The 13838-nt window shown below is 39.9% G+C and overlaps 2 protein-coding genes across 28 annotated transcripts in view; one reads left to right on the top strand and one right to left on the bottom strand.

The window, feature by feature from the left end:
• Positions 1-2212, bottom strand: part of LOC105471336 (AGBL carboxypeptidase 3) — a 149652-nt gene extending 147440 nt beyond the window's left edge. For 21 of the 27 annotated variants that reach the window (XR_011621943.1, XR_011621944.1, XM_071094450.1 and 18 more), the window contains exons 1-2: positions 2073-2206; positions 792-899 (exon numbers count right to left, since the gene is read on the bottom strand). Coding sequence is in view for 21 of the 27 variants with exons in the window: in XM_071094450.1 (XP_070950551.1) it covers positions 792-854 (63 nt within the window). In the remaining 6 variants the exon portion in view is untranslated. Of the gene's footprint in view, positions 1-791; positions 1950-2072 lie in introns of those variants that run through there. The other 6 variants (XM_071094452.1, XM_071094447.1, XM_071094467.1 and 3 more) reach the window with 4 other exon arrangements.
• LOC105471445 (uncharacterized) overlaps positions 1428-13838 on the top strand; it is a 99988-nt gene continuing 87577 nt past the window's right edge. Inside the window, exons 1-3 of the mRNA XM_071094124.1 lie at positions 1428-1465; positions 1764-2381; positions 4894-4958. Of these exons, the coding sequence (XP_070950225.1) occupies positions 1428-1465; positions 1764-2381; positions 4894-4936 (699 nt within the window). The 3' untranslated portion in view covers positions 4937-4958. The remainder of the gene's footprint in view (positions 1466-1763; positions 2382-4893; positions 4959-13838) is intronic.

Below are 13838 nucleotides of genomic sequence, written 5' to 3' on the forward strand. Positions count from 1 at the left end.
AATTAGCCGGGCGTGGTGGCGCACGCCTGTAATCCCAGCTACTCGGGAGGCTGAGGCAGGAGAATCCCTTGAACCCAGGAGGCAGAGGTTGCAGTGAGCCGAGATCGCGCCATTGCACTCCGGCTTGAGCAACAAGAGCGAAACTCTGGCTCACGAAAAAAAAAAATAACAAAAAGAAAAACACAGAAAGCCGTAATTCCTTTAAGTAGTTAAAGTAAGCTTTAAGAGCTTATTTCGGGACATTAGTTTACATACATAATTTACACTTCAATAAAATTTGAAGGAAATATCTCAGAATATGTAGTAGAAACAGACTAAAGAATTTTAAATACTACATTTTCCCCCCTTTTTCTTCTTCCATGTCCCTTCCTCTATGACATCAGAGCCACAATAAACTGTTATGGTGATACACAACAAGGTTAGAACACGGTGGTTCTACTATGATTCATACTACGATGTAACACAATCCAATCAGCACATATAAGAAAATAAGTGGACACTAATCCTAAAAACCCTACTAAAAATTTCATACACAAATTTTAATAAAACCTAGAAGAATCTTAGCTAAAATATTTTCTCAAAAAAATACAAACACAGTTTCTCTTTCTAGACAGGGCATAGTGTTCCCAGTGATAGCTCAGCTTTTTCAGCCAAATTATTTCCCAACTTCAATGACAATAATTTAAACATCCAATTGATTTTTATATCCAATTGACTTTATAATACTTTAATTAGGGATTTATATAATACAAATTTTATCTCCAAGTAAAATAAAGTTGAGAAAAACATACCGATTCATCTTCATCACTGATTGTTCTGTCTGAATAGTCTTCCTTTTCTGAATCTTCTGACATCTCTTCCAGTGTTTGACTTGAGATTTCTTGTAATATACGGGTAGGCTGTAAAACAATTTCTAAGGAAATTATTTGACAGCTTTTCTTTTCAAGCTGTGTTTACTACATTAAATGAGTACTCAAAAATATATTCAATTGTATTTAACAGTCACAACAGTCTTCTCTAAAAACTACAGTACAACTAATAACACCTTCAATTTCAGAGATTTAAAGGAATTTTCCACGACTGTAAGAGACAACAACCACAATAAAAGACAAATCAAGTAAATCATTTAATTAAAAGGAATTTCCAGAGTATACAGCCAAATCATTCACATTTTATTATATTTACAATTGAATACTACACAGCAAGTTCAGAATGATACTGAGGCATTAAAAGATAATGAATTTTAAAAATTAGTCACTTTGTGAAATGTAGCAATATAATTTTAAGTTTTCTCCTTTTCACTTGACCAAAAGTTCAAGTGACAAGACTTTACATTTTGATTATCATTCTGTAGATACTGTCTAATATTCATTTATATTATTCTTATTCTTAGAAATCTAAATAGCTACCAGAAGGTTGTATCGGTAATGACCACTACCATTCTATGTAAGTATCTTCCCATGTGGTTAATACTAAGACCAGGGAATAATCGAAATTTCTTGTCAAGTTCCCATCGTTCTTGAGAGACCAAAGGACTCGACAATTGCAAATCTATTGGTTTATGCCCCTCTCTACAGAAAGCGTGTTTTGCAGCGTGGACTACATATAAGTTAAGTCCAAGCTCTATGGCAAATCACTGCCAATGCCACGGAGCCGATTGTCTCATAGATGACACCTTCAGTCCTAAGAAACTGAAGTTTTTGCCTGGGCATCACAACTCCACATTTGGAAAACCCGACTGGCGTAAATTCCACTCCTTACAGGTGCACACGGGGCACACGAAGTGCTGACCTGCTGTGGATACAGCTCTGGCCTCAGGGGAAGTCCCTTATTCACCGGCGCTCCGCGGGTGTCTTCCACCACTGCGGAGGAGGGCAGGTGCGGGCGCGTCCACGTTCAGCCGCGTCCCGACAGTACCAAGGGGTTTTTGGCGGGAGCCAGGATGAGGCCACAACTCTAGGCGGCCGAGTTCCTTCCCGCACTCACTCCTGGCCACCAGGGTGTGGTGAGGCGCTCATTTTCCGGGGCGCGCTCGCTTCCCGCAGGGGGCGCCCCGCCTTCCTTCTGCCTACCTCACCGTCCCGTTGGGGCCGGCACCTAGATCCTGGCCGAGTCCTCTGGTCAGGCCAGTCGTCGCTTCCGTGCGGGGACAATATCTTGGGATCTAGCGGAGAACCCAGGGTCCAGCCGCTAGAAGGAATGCCACTACTGGAGATCCGCAGCCCCAGCCACGCCCCCAACTCTCGTCACCAGGCAACGGGTCCGCCCTCGCGAGACTTTGAGCAGCCCTCGGAGATCACCTACAACCAGTGCGGAGGAAAGGAGCCTGCGCAGGTTTTGGCCCCAGGAAGTCGGAGCCCAGAGCATGCTGGGAACTTGGGGTGGGCAGCAGGGCGGTCAGAGAGGGTGTCTGGGAGGCGTTGGGGTCTGTTGGAAGAATTTAGGAGCGTGGAAGGCCAGACAGCTAATAATTCCTAGTCGAAGTCTGCACTTCGACTATTGCCTTAGAGGAGGCATGCTGGTTAGGACTGCGCTTTGGAGCCCACTTGACTTTTAACGGTGTGACAATGGACAAATTACCTGAACTTCTTGCGTACAGTACTTGAAACTACTCCTTGGAGATGTTAGAATATTAAAAAGTACGTTCGTCCTGATTTTTATACAGACTGAGTTCCATTCTACACAGTTGTGTGATTAATTCTCTTTATTCAATTCGGAAAATGAGGCTTTTCTCCTTAAATACTAAATGGAGAGTCATAGATGAACTAGGGTGAATTCTCAAAAATTATCAGCTCAGAGATTCTTTATAGCAATCGTCAGCTAGCATGTTTAACACTGTTTTCCTGATCACTGCAAATCACTATATGTAGTCTCATTTAATTAACAGACGTTATTCATGAACATCCCATATTGATTTTTTCCCTCATTTTTAGCTCTGCTGGGTAATGTAATCTATTTGGAACAGTTTTCCAAGTACAGCTGAAAAAAAAGTCTAGATTTTGGTGATATAAGAATGTAAATAAACACTTTTCACAAAGCATTCTATGCCATGAGATTCGTGATAATGTAGAAATGGAGATAATGAATGGCAGCAAATTTGAAAGTAGAATAAAGGGCAAAGCACTATGGCTTAAGCATGGAAATGGGTTAATATAATTTCTTTGTATTTTGTAAGTTTCTGAAAATAGGTGTTTTGAGGTCAGCAGTTTAAAAGTCTGAACCTTCCAGATTAGACCTTGGACAGAGAATATTAATAGAGTATATCTTAGATCAACCTCTTGAAAAGTCACTCTTATAGTTGAACCTTGTTTTAGCCATACATAAGTCACTAAAAGTGACATGCACAGAGAAATCTTTATATATGTAATCTGTTTTTCTGTTGGGTTTTAGTCATGGCTGTAAGCCATAGGATGTCAGCTGCACAAGGTAAAACTGAGAAGTGATCTAACCAGGTTATACAAGAAATTAATGGCAGAGCTGAGAGACTTAAGTTTCATGATTTTTAGTCCAAATAGTTATATTATCACATATCAAGTAATCCATGGGAAGAAAAATGGTCTTAGTGCATAATTTTAAAACTTTAGGTTTTTTTTTTTTTTTTTTTTTTTTTTTTGAGACAGAATCTCACTTTTTCTGTTGCCCAGGCTGGAGTGCTGTGGTGCGATCTCAGCTCATTGCAACCTCCGCCTTTGGGGTTCAGGTGATTCTCATGCCTCCCGACTAGCTGGGACTACAGGCACACACCACCACTAATTTTTGCATTTTTTAGTAGAGATGTGGTTTCACCATGTTGGCCAGGCTGGTCTCGAATTCCTGGTGTCAAGTGATCTGCCTACCTCAGCCTCCCAAAGTACTGGGATTACAGGCATGAGTCACCATGCCTGGCCAAAATCTTAGGAATTTGGCAAAACTTTGAAAATGATATTCATTCATTATTTTATTAACAATTTTTTTTCTTTTTAAAGACAGCTGTGTCACCCAGGTTGGAGTGTAGTGGCACAATCATAGCTCACTGCAGGCTCAAACTGTTGGTCCCAAGGGATCCTCATGCCTTGGTGTAACACATTTACAGGATGGTTGCTGCCTACTAGGGACAGTTCACGACTGCAAGGAAAAAAACCAGACATTTACTGTGGAGGTTACATTCTGGTGGGAGTAAACAAACCAATGATGATAATAAAAATGATATCACTCAGACGATAACAGCTATGAAGAGAAATCAAGTAGGGGGAAAAAAGAGAATAGGGGGTGTTGGGGGTGGGGGGCCTTGCCAGGGTTGCTCTTTTAGATGGAATGGCCAGGGAAGGCCTCTCTGGCCAGGGAGTATTTGAGCAGAGGGATGAACCACAGGATGTCTTATGGGGAGACTCTGCCAGGCAGGGTAAGCAGCAAGTACATAGACTGAGAAGTCTGTGTTATGAACTGCAGTTGAGCCTTGAACAACTTGGGGGTTAGGGGTATCATCCTCTACATAGCTGAAAATCTGCATATAACTGTTGACTGCCCAGAAACTTAACTACTGAGAGCCTACTGTTGACTGGAACTCTTACTGATGACATAAACAGTCGATTAGCACATATTTTGTATGTTATATGTATTACGTATTGTATTCTTACAATAAAGTAAGATGAAATGTTATTAAGAAAGTTATAAGGAAGAGAGTATATTTACTATTCATTAAATGTAAGTCATCATAATGGTCTTCATCCTTGTCTTCACATTGAGTAGGCTGAGGAAGAGGAAGAGGAGGGGTTATTAACATTTTTTTTTCTTTTTAAAGACAGCTCTGTCACCCAGGTTAGAGTGTAATGGAGTTGCTGTCTCAAGGGTGGCAGAGGTGGAAGAAAATCCCTGTATACTTGGACTCATATAGTTCAAACTTGTGTTTTTCAGGGATCAGCTGTATACTAGGCAGTACTATTTAGCTGAAGCTTAGCTGGAATCAGTATCATTTTAAGGTAAGAGACTTCACAGGGATTTTTTACTTGCCCAAGTAAAATTGAAATGGTTTGCTTAAGCATCCACTTTTTTTTTTTTTTTTTAACTCTTCCTTTTTAACTTACTCTCCTATTCAAGACAGTAATATGTACTGGAAATGAAATCATTTGTCTTTAAGTTCATGTGGAAGTAAGGCCTAGAATAAACTTCTACCAAGGACTTTGTCTGAATTTTTGTTCCCCTTCCTTGTGATCTCACCAAAGAAGGTTACTGGACATGCTCCTTCTATTGCCAGCTTCTGCCTTTTGGGAAGGCAGCTTTACCCTTGTGGCAACTTTTTCTCCTCTTTTTTTTTTTTTCTGAGTTTGATCTAAGACTGCAGTCTAAAAGGCAGTATAATAAAAAATAGAGTAAGAAAAGAGAAAAAGACAACCAAAACTCTTTAAGTGCCAACTGTGCCAAAAAGCACAATTACTTGTGTGGGAATCGGGAAGAAAGTTCGTTTTAGCAGGATGGCCAAAGGTAAGTTGTGTTAGGAGTATAATTTTGTGTAGCTATATCATTTGGATCAGAATCAAAATAGAGTCATGAAAGAAAACTCTGACAAACAGAGCTGGAGAAGGCCATGAAAGAAGAGTCTTCACATTTGTGTGCTTGATAATGAAAAAGACTCCGTAACAACCACAACCTTACACGAGGGCCATCACCACCTTACAGAAAAGATGCTTCTACAAGGACAGCTGCTCAGCAACTGCCTGGCTAACCTCAGACTGGCATCACTCTTGTTATTGATCTTTGTGGCTAAGGATAATCATTTTAAAAGCCAGTATGTAATCTTCCTCTTATTTTCTTTTAAAAATCTTTATCTTCCTTTTCCTCCCTGACTATACACATAGTTTACTATGACATGCATATTCCGATTTGCAATGTTCCATTCCCAAATAAACGTCTTTTAGAGAGCCTGTCTCTGTTATTTAGGTTGACAATTGAGAGAGGCTTAAATGAATATATGAAGTGACTACGGCAATCAGTTACTTATGACATCATAGAACTCAGTAGTCTATGATCTTAGAGGTCTTGTAATTCGACTGAGGAAGCCAGAGGAGGGCCTGGGAAGCCTGGGATAGTCTAGTAATTATCTTGGCCTTCTTCATACTATCTGGGTTTAGGATGACCTAGTACAGGGCCAAACCTCTTAAACTGTTTCCAAGCTCAGATCTTGAGACCTGTCTCAGCCAGTCAACTAACCAACACTCAGCTCAAGCGTCATTCACTTGATGGTGTCTTTTCTAGTTACTCTGTCATCGGCAGAATTAATTGTCTGTATTTGGGGGCTACGGTGAAGCTATCATTGCCCTTAGTATTTGGAAATGAGTTAGTAAGAATGACCCCTGCCTGCTCAACCGATAATAGATAGGATAAATCATCTCAAAAGAGAACGAATAGTTTCCCAGACTCTGAGTGAAATCTCATGACAAAAAACATGAAATTGTCTTTTCCTCCCGCCAAAATCTGCCCTAACTGTGCAATGGTGAAATTCCCTTTCCAGCTCAGGGCATGTTGGCTAGAGTTGGTAACTTTTCAGTTACTAAAACAGTATCATTTTGATATTTGAGATTTGCTTCTGGTATTTGGCATTCGATTTGGCATTAAGAAGTTCATTTTTTAAAATTATACTTTAAGTTTTAGGGTACATGTGCACAACGTGCAGGTTTGTTACACATGTATACATGTGCCATGTTGGTGTGCTGCACCCATTAACTCATCATTTACAATAGGTATTTTTCTTAATGCCATCCCTCCCCTCTCCCACCACCTCCCGATAGGCCCCAGTGTTTGATGTTCCTCCCCCAGTGTCCAAGTGTTCTCATTGTTCAGTTCCCACCTATGAGTGAGAACATGCAGTGTTTGGTTTTCTGTCCTTGCGATAGTTTGCTCAGAATAATGGTTTCCAGCTTCATCCATGTCCCTACAAAGGACATGAACTCATTCTTTTTTATGGCTGCATAGTATTCCATGGTGTACATGTGCCACATTTTCTTAATCCAGTCTATCATTGATGGACATTTGGGTTGATTCCAAGTCTTTGCTATTGTGAATATTGCTGCAGTAAACATACGTGTGCATGTGTTTTTATAGTAGCATGATTTATAACCCTTGGGTATATACCCAGTAAGAGGACGGCTGGGTCAAATGTTATTTCTAGTTCTAGATCCTTGAGGAATCGCCACACTTTCTTCCACAATGGTTGAACTAGTTTACAGTCCCACCAACTGTGTAAAGTGTTCCTTTTTCTCCACATCCTCTCCAACACCTGTTGTTTCTTGACTTTTTAATGATCGCTATACTAACAGGTGTGAGATGGTATCTCATTGTGGTTTTGATTTGCATTTCTCTGATGACCAGTGATAATGAGCATTTTTTTCATGTGTCTGTTGTCTGCATAAATGTCTTCTTTTGAGAAATGTCTGTTCATATCCTTCACCCACTTTTTGATGGGGTTGATTTTTTCATATAAATTTAAGTTCTTTGTAGATTCTGGATATTAGCCCTTTGTCAGATGGGTAGATGGCAACAATTTTCTCCTGTTCCATAGGTTGCCTGTTCACTCTGATGGTGGTTTGTTTTTTTTTTTTGCTCTGCAGAGGCTCTTTAGATCCCATTTGTCTAGTTTGGCTTTTGTTGCCATTGCTTTTGGTGTTTTAGTCATGAAGTCCTTGCTCATGCCTATGTCCTGAATGACTCAGGAGCCAACTGCCTTGGGTCAAATATTCTGCCATTTAGCCATATGACTGTGGGCAAGTTTTTAAATTCTCTTTGATTCAATTTGTTTACCTGTCAAGGGGGGACAGTACAGTAGTGCCTGTCTTGTAGGGTTGTGAGGATTGGGTGAGTAACATATAAGTTCTAAGCACTTACACGTTACATCAGGGAGCAGGTTAGAGCCACCATTCTCCTCAAGACATGGGGAAGTGGTTTTTAAAGTGTGGTCTGTGAGACCCTAGTTGAGAAACCCTAGTGAACTTGATAACTAATTTCTGTAATTTGAAAAAACCTCAAAGCACCCGTGTTACTAATGTTGGCAGGTGTGATGGTTAATACTGAATGTCAACTTGATTGGATTGATGGATACAAACTATTGATCCTGGGTGTATCTGTGAGGGTGTTGCTAAAAGAAATTAGCATTTGAGTCAGTGGTCTGGGAAAGGCAGACCCACCCTTAATATCTGGATGGGGACAATCTAATCAGCTGCCAGCATGGCGAAAATATAAGCAGGCAGAAAAATGTGAAAAGAGAGACTGGCCTAGACTCCCAGCCTACATCTTTCTTCCACGCTGGATGCTTCCTGCCCTCAAGCATCAGACTCCAAGTTCGTCAGTTTTGGAACTCAGACTGGCTCTCCTTGCTGCTCAGCCTGCAGATGGCCTATTGTGGGACCTTGTGATCATGTGAGTTAATACTTAAAAAACTCCCCTTTATAGATTTTATATAAACTATTCCATTAGTGTGTCCCTCTAGAGAACCCTGACTAATACAGCAGGAACTAGACATATACAAGATAGCATTTCATTATTCTAATAAAAGCATGTTAGAATGAAAGAGTGCTAGGTAAGGTTGAAAACTGGTTAAGAAACTAATCGTGTGTTCTGTAGGATTGTGGTACTTTTGCATAATTTTTGGTATATTCAGTAAGAGAAGATTGAATTAAGGTTCCTTATCTAGGTAGAAATGACCCATTGGGCCTTCCAAAATCTATTTTAATGAAACATTTTTTGAAAATCCTATTTCAAGATAGTAAAAGCCATCACTACTAAGAGCATGTCATGGCAAAACTCCGCTATTAAATCTGCATTGGAGGCCAGGTATGATGGCTCATGCCTGTAATCCCAGCACTTTGGGAAGCCGAGGTGGGCAGATCACTTGAGGTCAGGAGTTCAAGACCAGCCTGGCCAACATGGTGAAACCCCATCTCTACTAAAAATACGAAATTTAGCTGGGTGTGGTGGCACGTACCTGTAGTCCAAGCTACTCAGGAGGCTGAGGCAGAAGAATCACTTGAACCTGGGAGGTGGAGGTTGCAGTGCAGGGAGCTGAGATGGTGCCACTGCACTCCAGCCTGGGCAACAGAGCAAGGCTCCATCTCAAAACAACAACAACAACTGGCATTAGAGTGATGTAAGAAGCCAGTGTTCTTTATGGAGCTGAGATTCAGGGCTGAGTTGATACATGAACTATAAATTTAGTAATACAAAATGTCACAAAATTAACCTCTTATAACTCTAGAAACTTAACAGAAATTGACAGCAGCATATCTAGCAAAGTTTATAAACTGAGTTGCTTGTGAAATCATCTTATCGCTTACCAAGCACTGTTATGTGTAGTGGTACTGCGTACACTTCTGGGGGTATAAAAAACGTTCAGGCAAATATTTTTCTTCTTTGATTACCCCAGGCTGATGTATTCTCTCTTCCCTCTAAATGTTGACAAGTATATACTACATAATTCTTTGACAGTTATGTGCTAGAGCCTTGTGATACTTTATCTCTTAAATTCTTGAATTGTTACTCAGTATTTTGTAACTTTTCTCATCTTTACCATTGATCATTTATTTCCTTGCGAGAATACTAGAATTGTTCCACAGAGTGGAGCTAGGTGGCAACCTGTGTGAAGACCAGATAACTTTAAATTCACCTTAGTTTTAGGAGGCAGCTCTCTGAAGACCCAACCAAAGCTAGAAGTAGTTTACCTAGCCCTCATTCTTGGCAGTTAGCAGATTCTGACTTCTTTTCCTCTAGCCCAATTGTATTTCCAAAGATCTAGCTCAGCCTCTCAGCTGCCACTTGTAGATCAGCATATGCTCTGAGGCAGCAGCAGCCCCGGCATGAACAAGAAAGAAAAAGTCATATAGTACAGGTGGCGCATAGCTAGGATACTATTAAATACAAAGATATCAGTAATTACATTAAATATGAAAGGACTAAATATTCCTGTTGAAACTCAGAGATCACCAGATTGGATTAAAACCCAAACCATGTGATTATTGTTAAAGACACGTATCTAAGACTAAAGGATATAAATTAAATTTAAGGGATGGAAAAAATAATATGATGCAAGCCCTAGTCAAAAGAAAGCCACCATAGTAATTTTAAGAATAGAAAAAAATAACTTTAAGGCAAAAGTCTTTGCACAAATAGATGGTCACTTCATAGTGATCTTTAGCTAAAGATTTAGAATCATTATATCTTCCTAGTGAATTGAATATCTCACCTAAAAATAACCTTAAAATATGGAAAGCAAAATTAACAGAATTACAAGGAGAGATAGACAAATCCATAATCGTAGTGGGAGCTTTTTCACTTTCCTTTCTCAGTAACAGATAAGGAAAAAATCAGTAGGATATAGAATATTAGGACACAATTAATAGACTTGACATAAATAGACACTGTACTAAAATCAAGCCCTTGTTAGTTATCTGCTAATGCCAATGGAAGAACACAAATTTAGGATTGAGATCTTTTTTTCTTATCCATTCTTCCACTTGGAGCATACATACAAGCAAAGGTAGGAAAAAACCTTTAATACAGACCTGTTTTGACATCACAGAAGACACTAGTATGTTTTCAAGCTCTTATCCTGAATATACATATTGTAAAATTAATTTCCATTCACCTCTAATCTTACCAGTTTGGTATTGGTATTACAGATTGTATTCTTTACATTGCTTAATTTTGCAAATTGATTTTGATAACAACTATATTATTGTCTATACTTATCACACTTCTTGTTAGGACACAGAAATAAAAATACTATTTTTTTTTATAGTAACTTAGTTAATTGTGTCAATCTTGTAGGCAGGGTTGAGGGAACTGTTCAGGAGCTTCGAACTCACAGTTTAAAACCTTTATGAGAACTTCAGATTTCAGACCAATTAGTGCTACATAAATATGCAAAATTACCATGAAAAAATAACTTTGGATTCCCATGTAATCACCAGTGCCTTGCAAGTAGTAAGTATTCTACAAATGAATGGTTTATATTAAATGGGTGTTTCTATATAAGAGATACTACCTTTGAGAAAACAGTACTGCCCATCTTAGGAGCCAGAGGGCTGGTATGTGACAACGTTGGCAATGAGAAGGAGGATGGAGGGACAATCAATAGTTACTTTTTTTTGAGACAGGGTCTTACTTTGTCACCTAGGCTGGAGCACAGTGGTGCTATCAGGGCTCACTGTGGCCTCGACCTCCTGGGCTCAAGTGATCCTCCTGCCTTAGGCTCCCGAGTATCTGGGACTACAGGTGTATGTCACCATGCCTGGCTTTTAAATTATTTTGTACAGAAAGGGGTCTTGCTATGTTGCCTGGGCTGGTCTTTGTGGGTGGCAAGCAACCCAGGTGCCAAGGCAAGAGATCGAGGGCATGAGCTGTTCCAGTATAATAAAATATATAAAATAAGAAGTTATATTAGACATAGATCATAGATATGATTCTATATGAATATCATTAATCATTAGTTTGTAGCAATTACTCTTTACTCCAATATTAGAATAATCCTTGCTCGACAATTATAACCTAGAAAAAACCAGGACATACAGAGATAGGAGTTGAAGAGACATAGTGAGAAGTGACCAGAAGACAGGAGTGCGAGCCTTCTGTTATTCCCGGGCAGGGCCACCAGAGGGCTCCTTGGTCTAGCGGTAACGCCAGCGTCTGGGGAGATGCCCGTTGCCAAGCAGACCGTCAGTGTCAAGTGGTAGCGTCAGTGTCAAGGAAAAACATCCGCTACTTAGCAGACCGGGAAAGGGAGTCTGCCTTTCCCTGGAGGAGAATAGAGAAGACTCTACTCCTCCACCTCTTGTGGAGGGTCTGACATCAGTCAGGCCCGCCCGCAGTTATCCGGAGGCCTAACCCTCTCCCTGTGATGCTGTGCTTCAGTGGTCACGCTCCTAGTCCGCCTTCATGTTCCAATCTGTACACCTGGCTCTGCCTTTTAGATTACAGTAGCAAATTAGTGAAAGTTAAAAGTCTCCGATATGCAGAAATAATGGCGTAAGCTGTCTCTCTCTCTCTCCTTTCTTTCTCTCTGCCTCGGCTACCAGGCAGGGAAGGGCCCTCTGTCCAGTGGACACGTGACCCACGTGACCTTACCTATCATTGGAGATGGCTCACACTCCTTACCCTGCCCCTTTGTCTTGTGTCCGATAAATATCAGTGCAGCCTGGCATTCGGGGCCACTACCCGTCTCCGCGTCTTGGTGGTAGTGGTCCCCCGGGCCCAGCTGTCTTTTTTTTTAAATCTCTTTGTCTTGTGTCTTTATTTCTACAATCTCTCGTCTCCACACACGGGGAGAAAAACCCACTGACCTTGTGGGGCTGGAACCTACAGGTCTTGAACTCCCGGGCTCAAGCAATCCTCCTGCCTCCCAAAGTGCTGGGATTACAGGCGTGAGCCACTGTGCCCGGACGATAGTTTCTTTTAGGAAGGATTTGCAAAATTCCTCTTCAACCTTTTCCATACATGTTTGGTCAGTTGTCAACATAAGACCAATTTTCTGTATTTCGTTAGATAATTTAAAAATATGAAAATGCTTTTCTTCTTTAAAGAGTGAAACCAAGACTCAACCTGAAATATAGGTTTTACTGTGCCATAATCTTTATTACAATAGACACACCTCTCACTATCAATATTGTACATAAAAATAAGTGAGGCAAAGACATTTTGCAGGAAGGAATTCCATTTATTGTGGATGCATTTTCACAATATATGTTTATTGGAGCGATCAATTATCAGTGAAAAATATGAAGTGTTTATAAAAGTTTTAGGAATGGCAGATTCACAGAACATGCTAGTCAGCTTGCAGTTTTACCTCATAAAGATAACAGAGAATTATAGTCAAACCAGTAAACAAGGAATTTACTTTTCAAAAGATTAAATCCAAACTGAACAAAATTCTACCCTAAAACCTAACTCCATCCAAATATTGGAATAAAAGTCAGCAGTGATACATTCTCTTCTGAACTTTAGATTTTCTAGAAAAATATATAACAGTGATCAGGAGAAGCTCTTGTTCAAAAGTACAGCAAAGCAATGTTACCTCACCATAGGCCTTAATTCAAACTTTGATCCATTTCACTCCAATGATGGGAGTCAATGCTACCTGGGACGTTTGTATTTGTAAATTCTGATTTAGCTTATTGTAAACTTGTGCCTACTCTGTCATGAGTGTTTGACTTCTGCATTCTTCATGGCTTTCCTTCCTTTGGCCTAGGTTTGCTAAAGCTAGAATATTCAACTGCTCTTTACAAACTTCTGAGGAAGATAGACTTTGTAACACAGGGGTCACTTCTCATGCCAGCCCTGCCCTGGTTAGCTCTTCTGAAGGAATACTGCAGATAAGAAAATAGTTATTTGGGAGGCTTCCTCAGTGTGGTAGGAATTGAGACTAACACAATTTTGGTTAAGTCCACTGAGGTATGAGTTTATATAACTCCACTGTACATATCCAGCTATACCAGAACATTTTTGCCAAGACACTGGAGGGCTCTTTCATTATCTACTGTGAAGAATAAAGACTTAGAGGCTATAATAAGATCTGGATTGTGTGTGTAAAAATCATGAGTTAAAAAAGACTTGGGGGAGAAAGTAAAACTAGTAGAAGTTACATATAATTTTGAAATTTCACCACATTGTCAACTTACTACAAGTACCAATGACAAATAAATGTAGGAAAGTTTAATTTAAAGAAATGTTTCAGAGTATATAAAGATCAAAGTACTGTCATGACTCCTCAACACTGGATTTTGCTCACTTTACTTCTCTGTTTGCAGACATTTAGCCAAAGGTAGTCTTTGTGAGACTCATGGAATTTCAGTCTGTACAATATTGGCACTAAATTTCTT

This window comes from Macaca nemestrina, chromosome 4 (genome assembly GCF_043159975.1).
Source record: "Macaca nemestrina isolate mMacNem1 chromosome 4, mMacNem.hap1, whole genome shotgun sequence".
Lineage (NCBI taxonomy): Eukaryota > Metazoa > Chordata > Mammalia > Primates > Cercopithecidae > Macaca > Macaca nemestrina.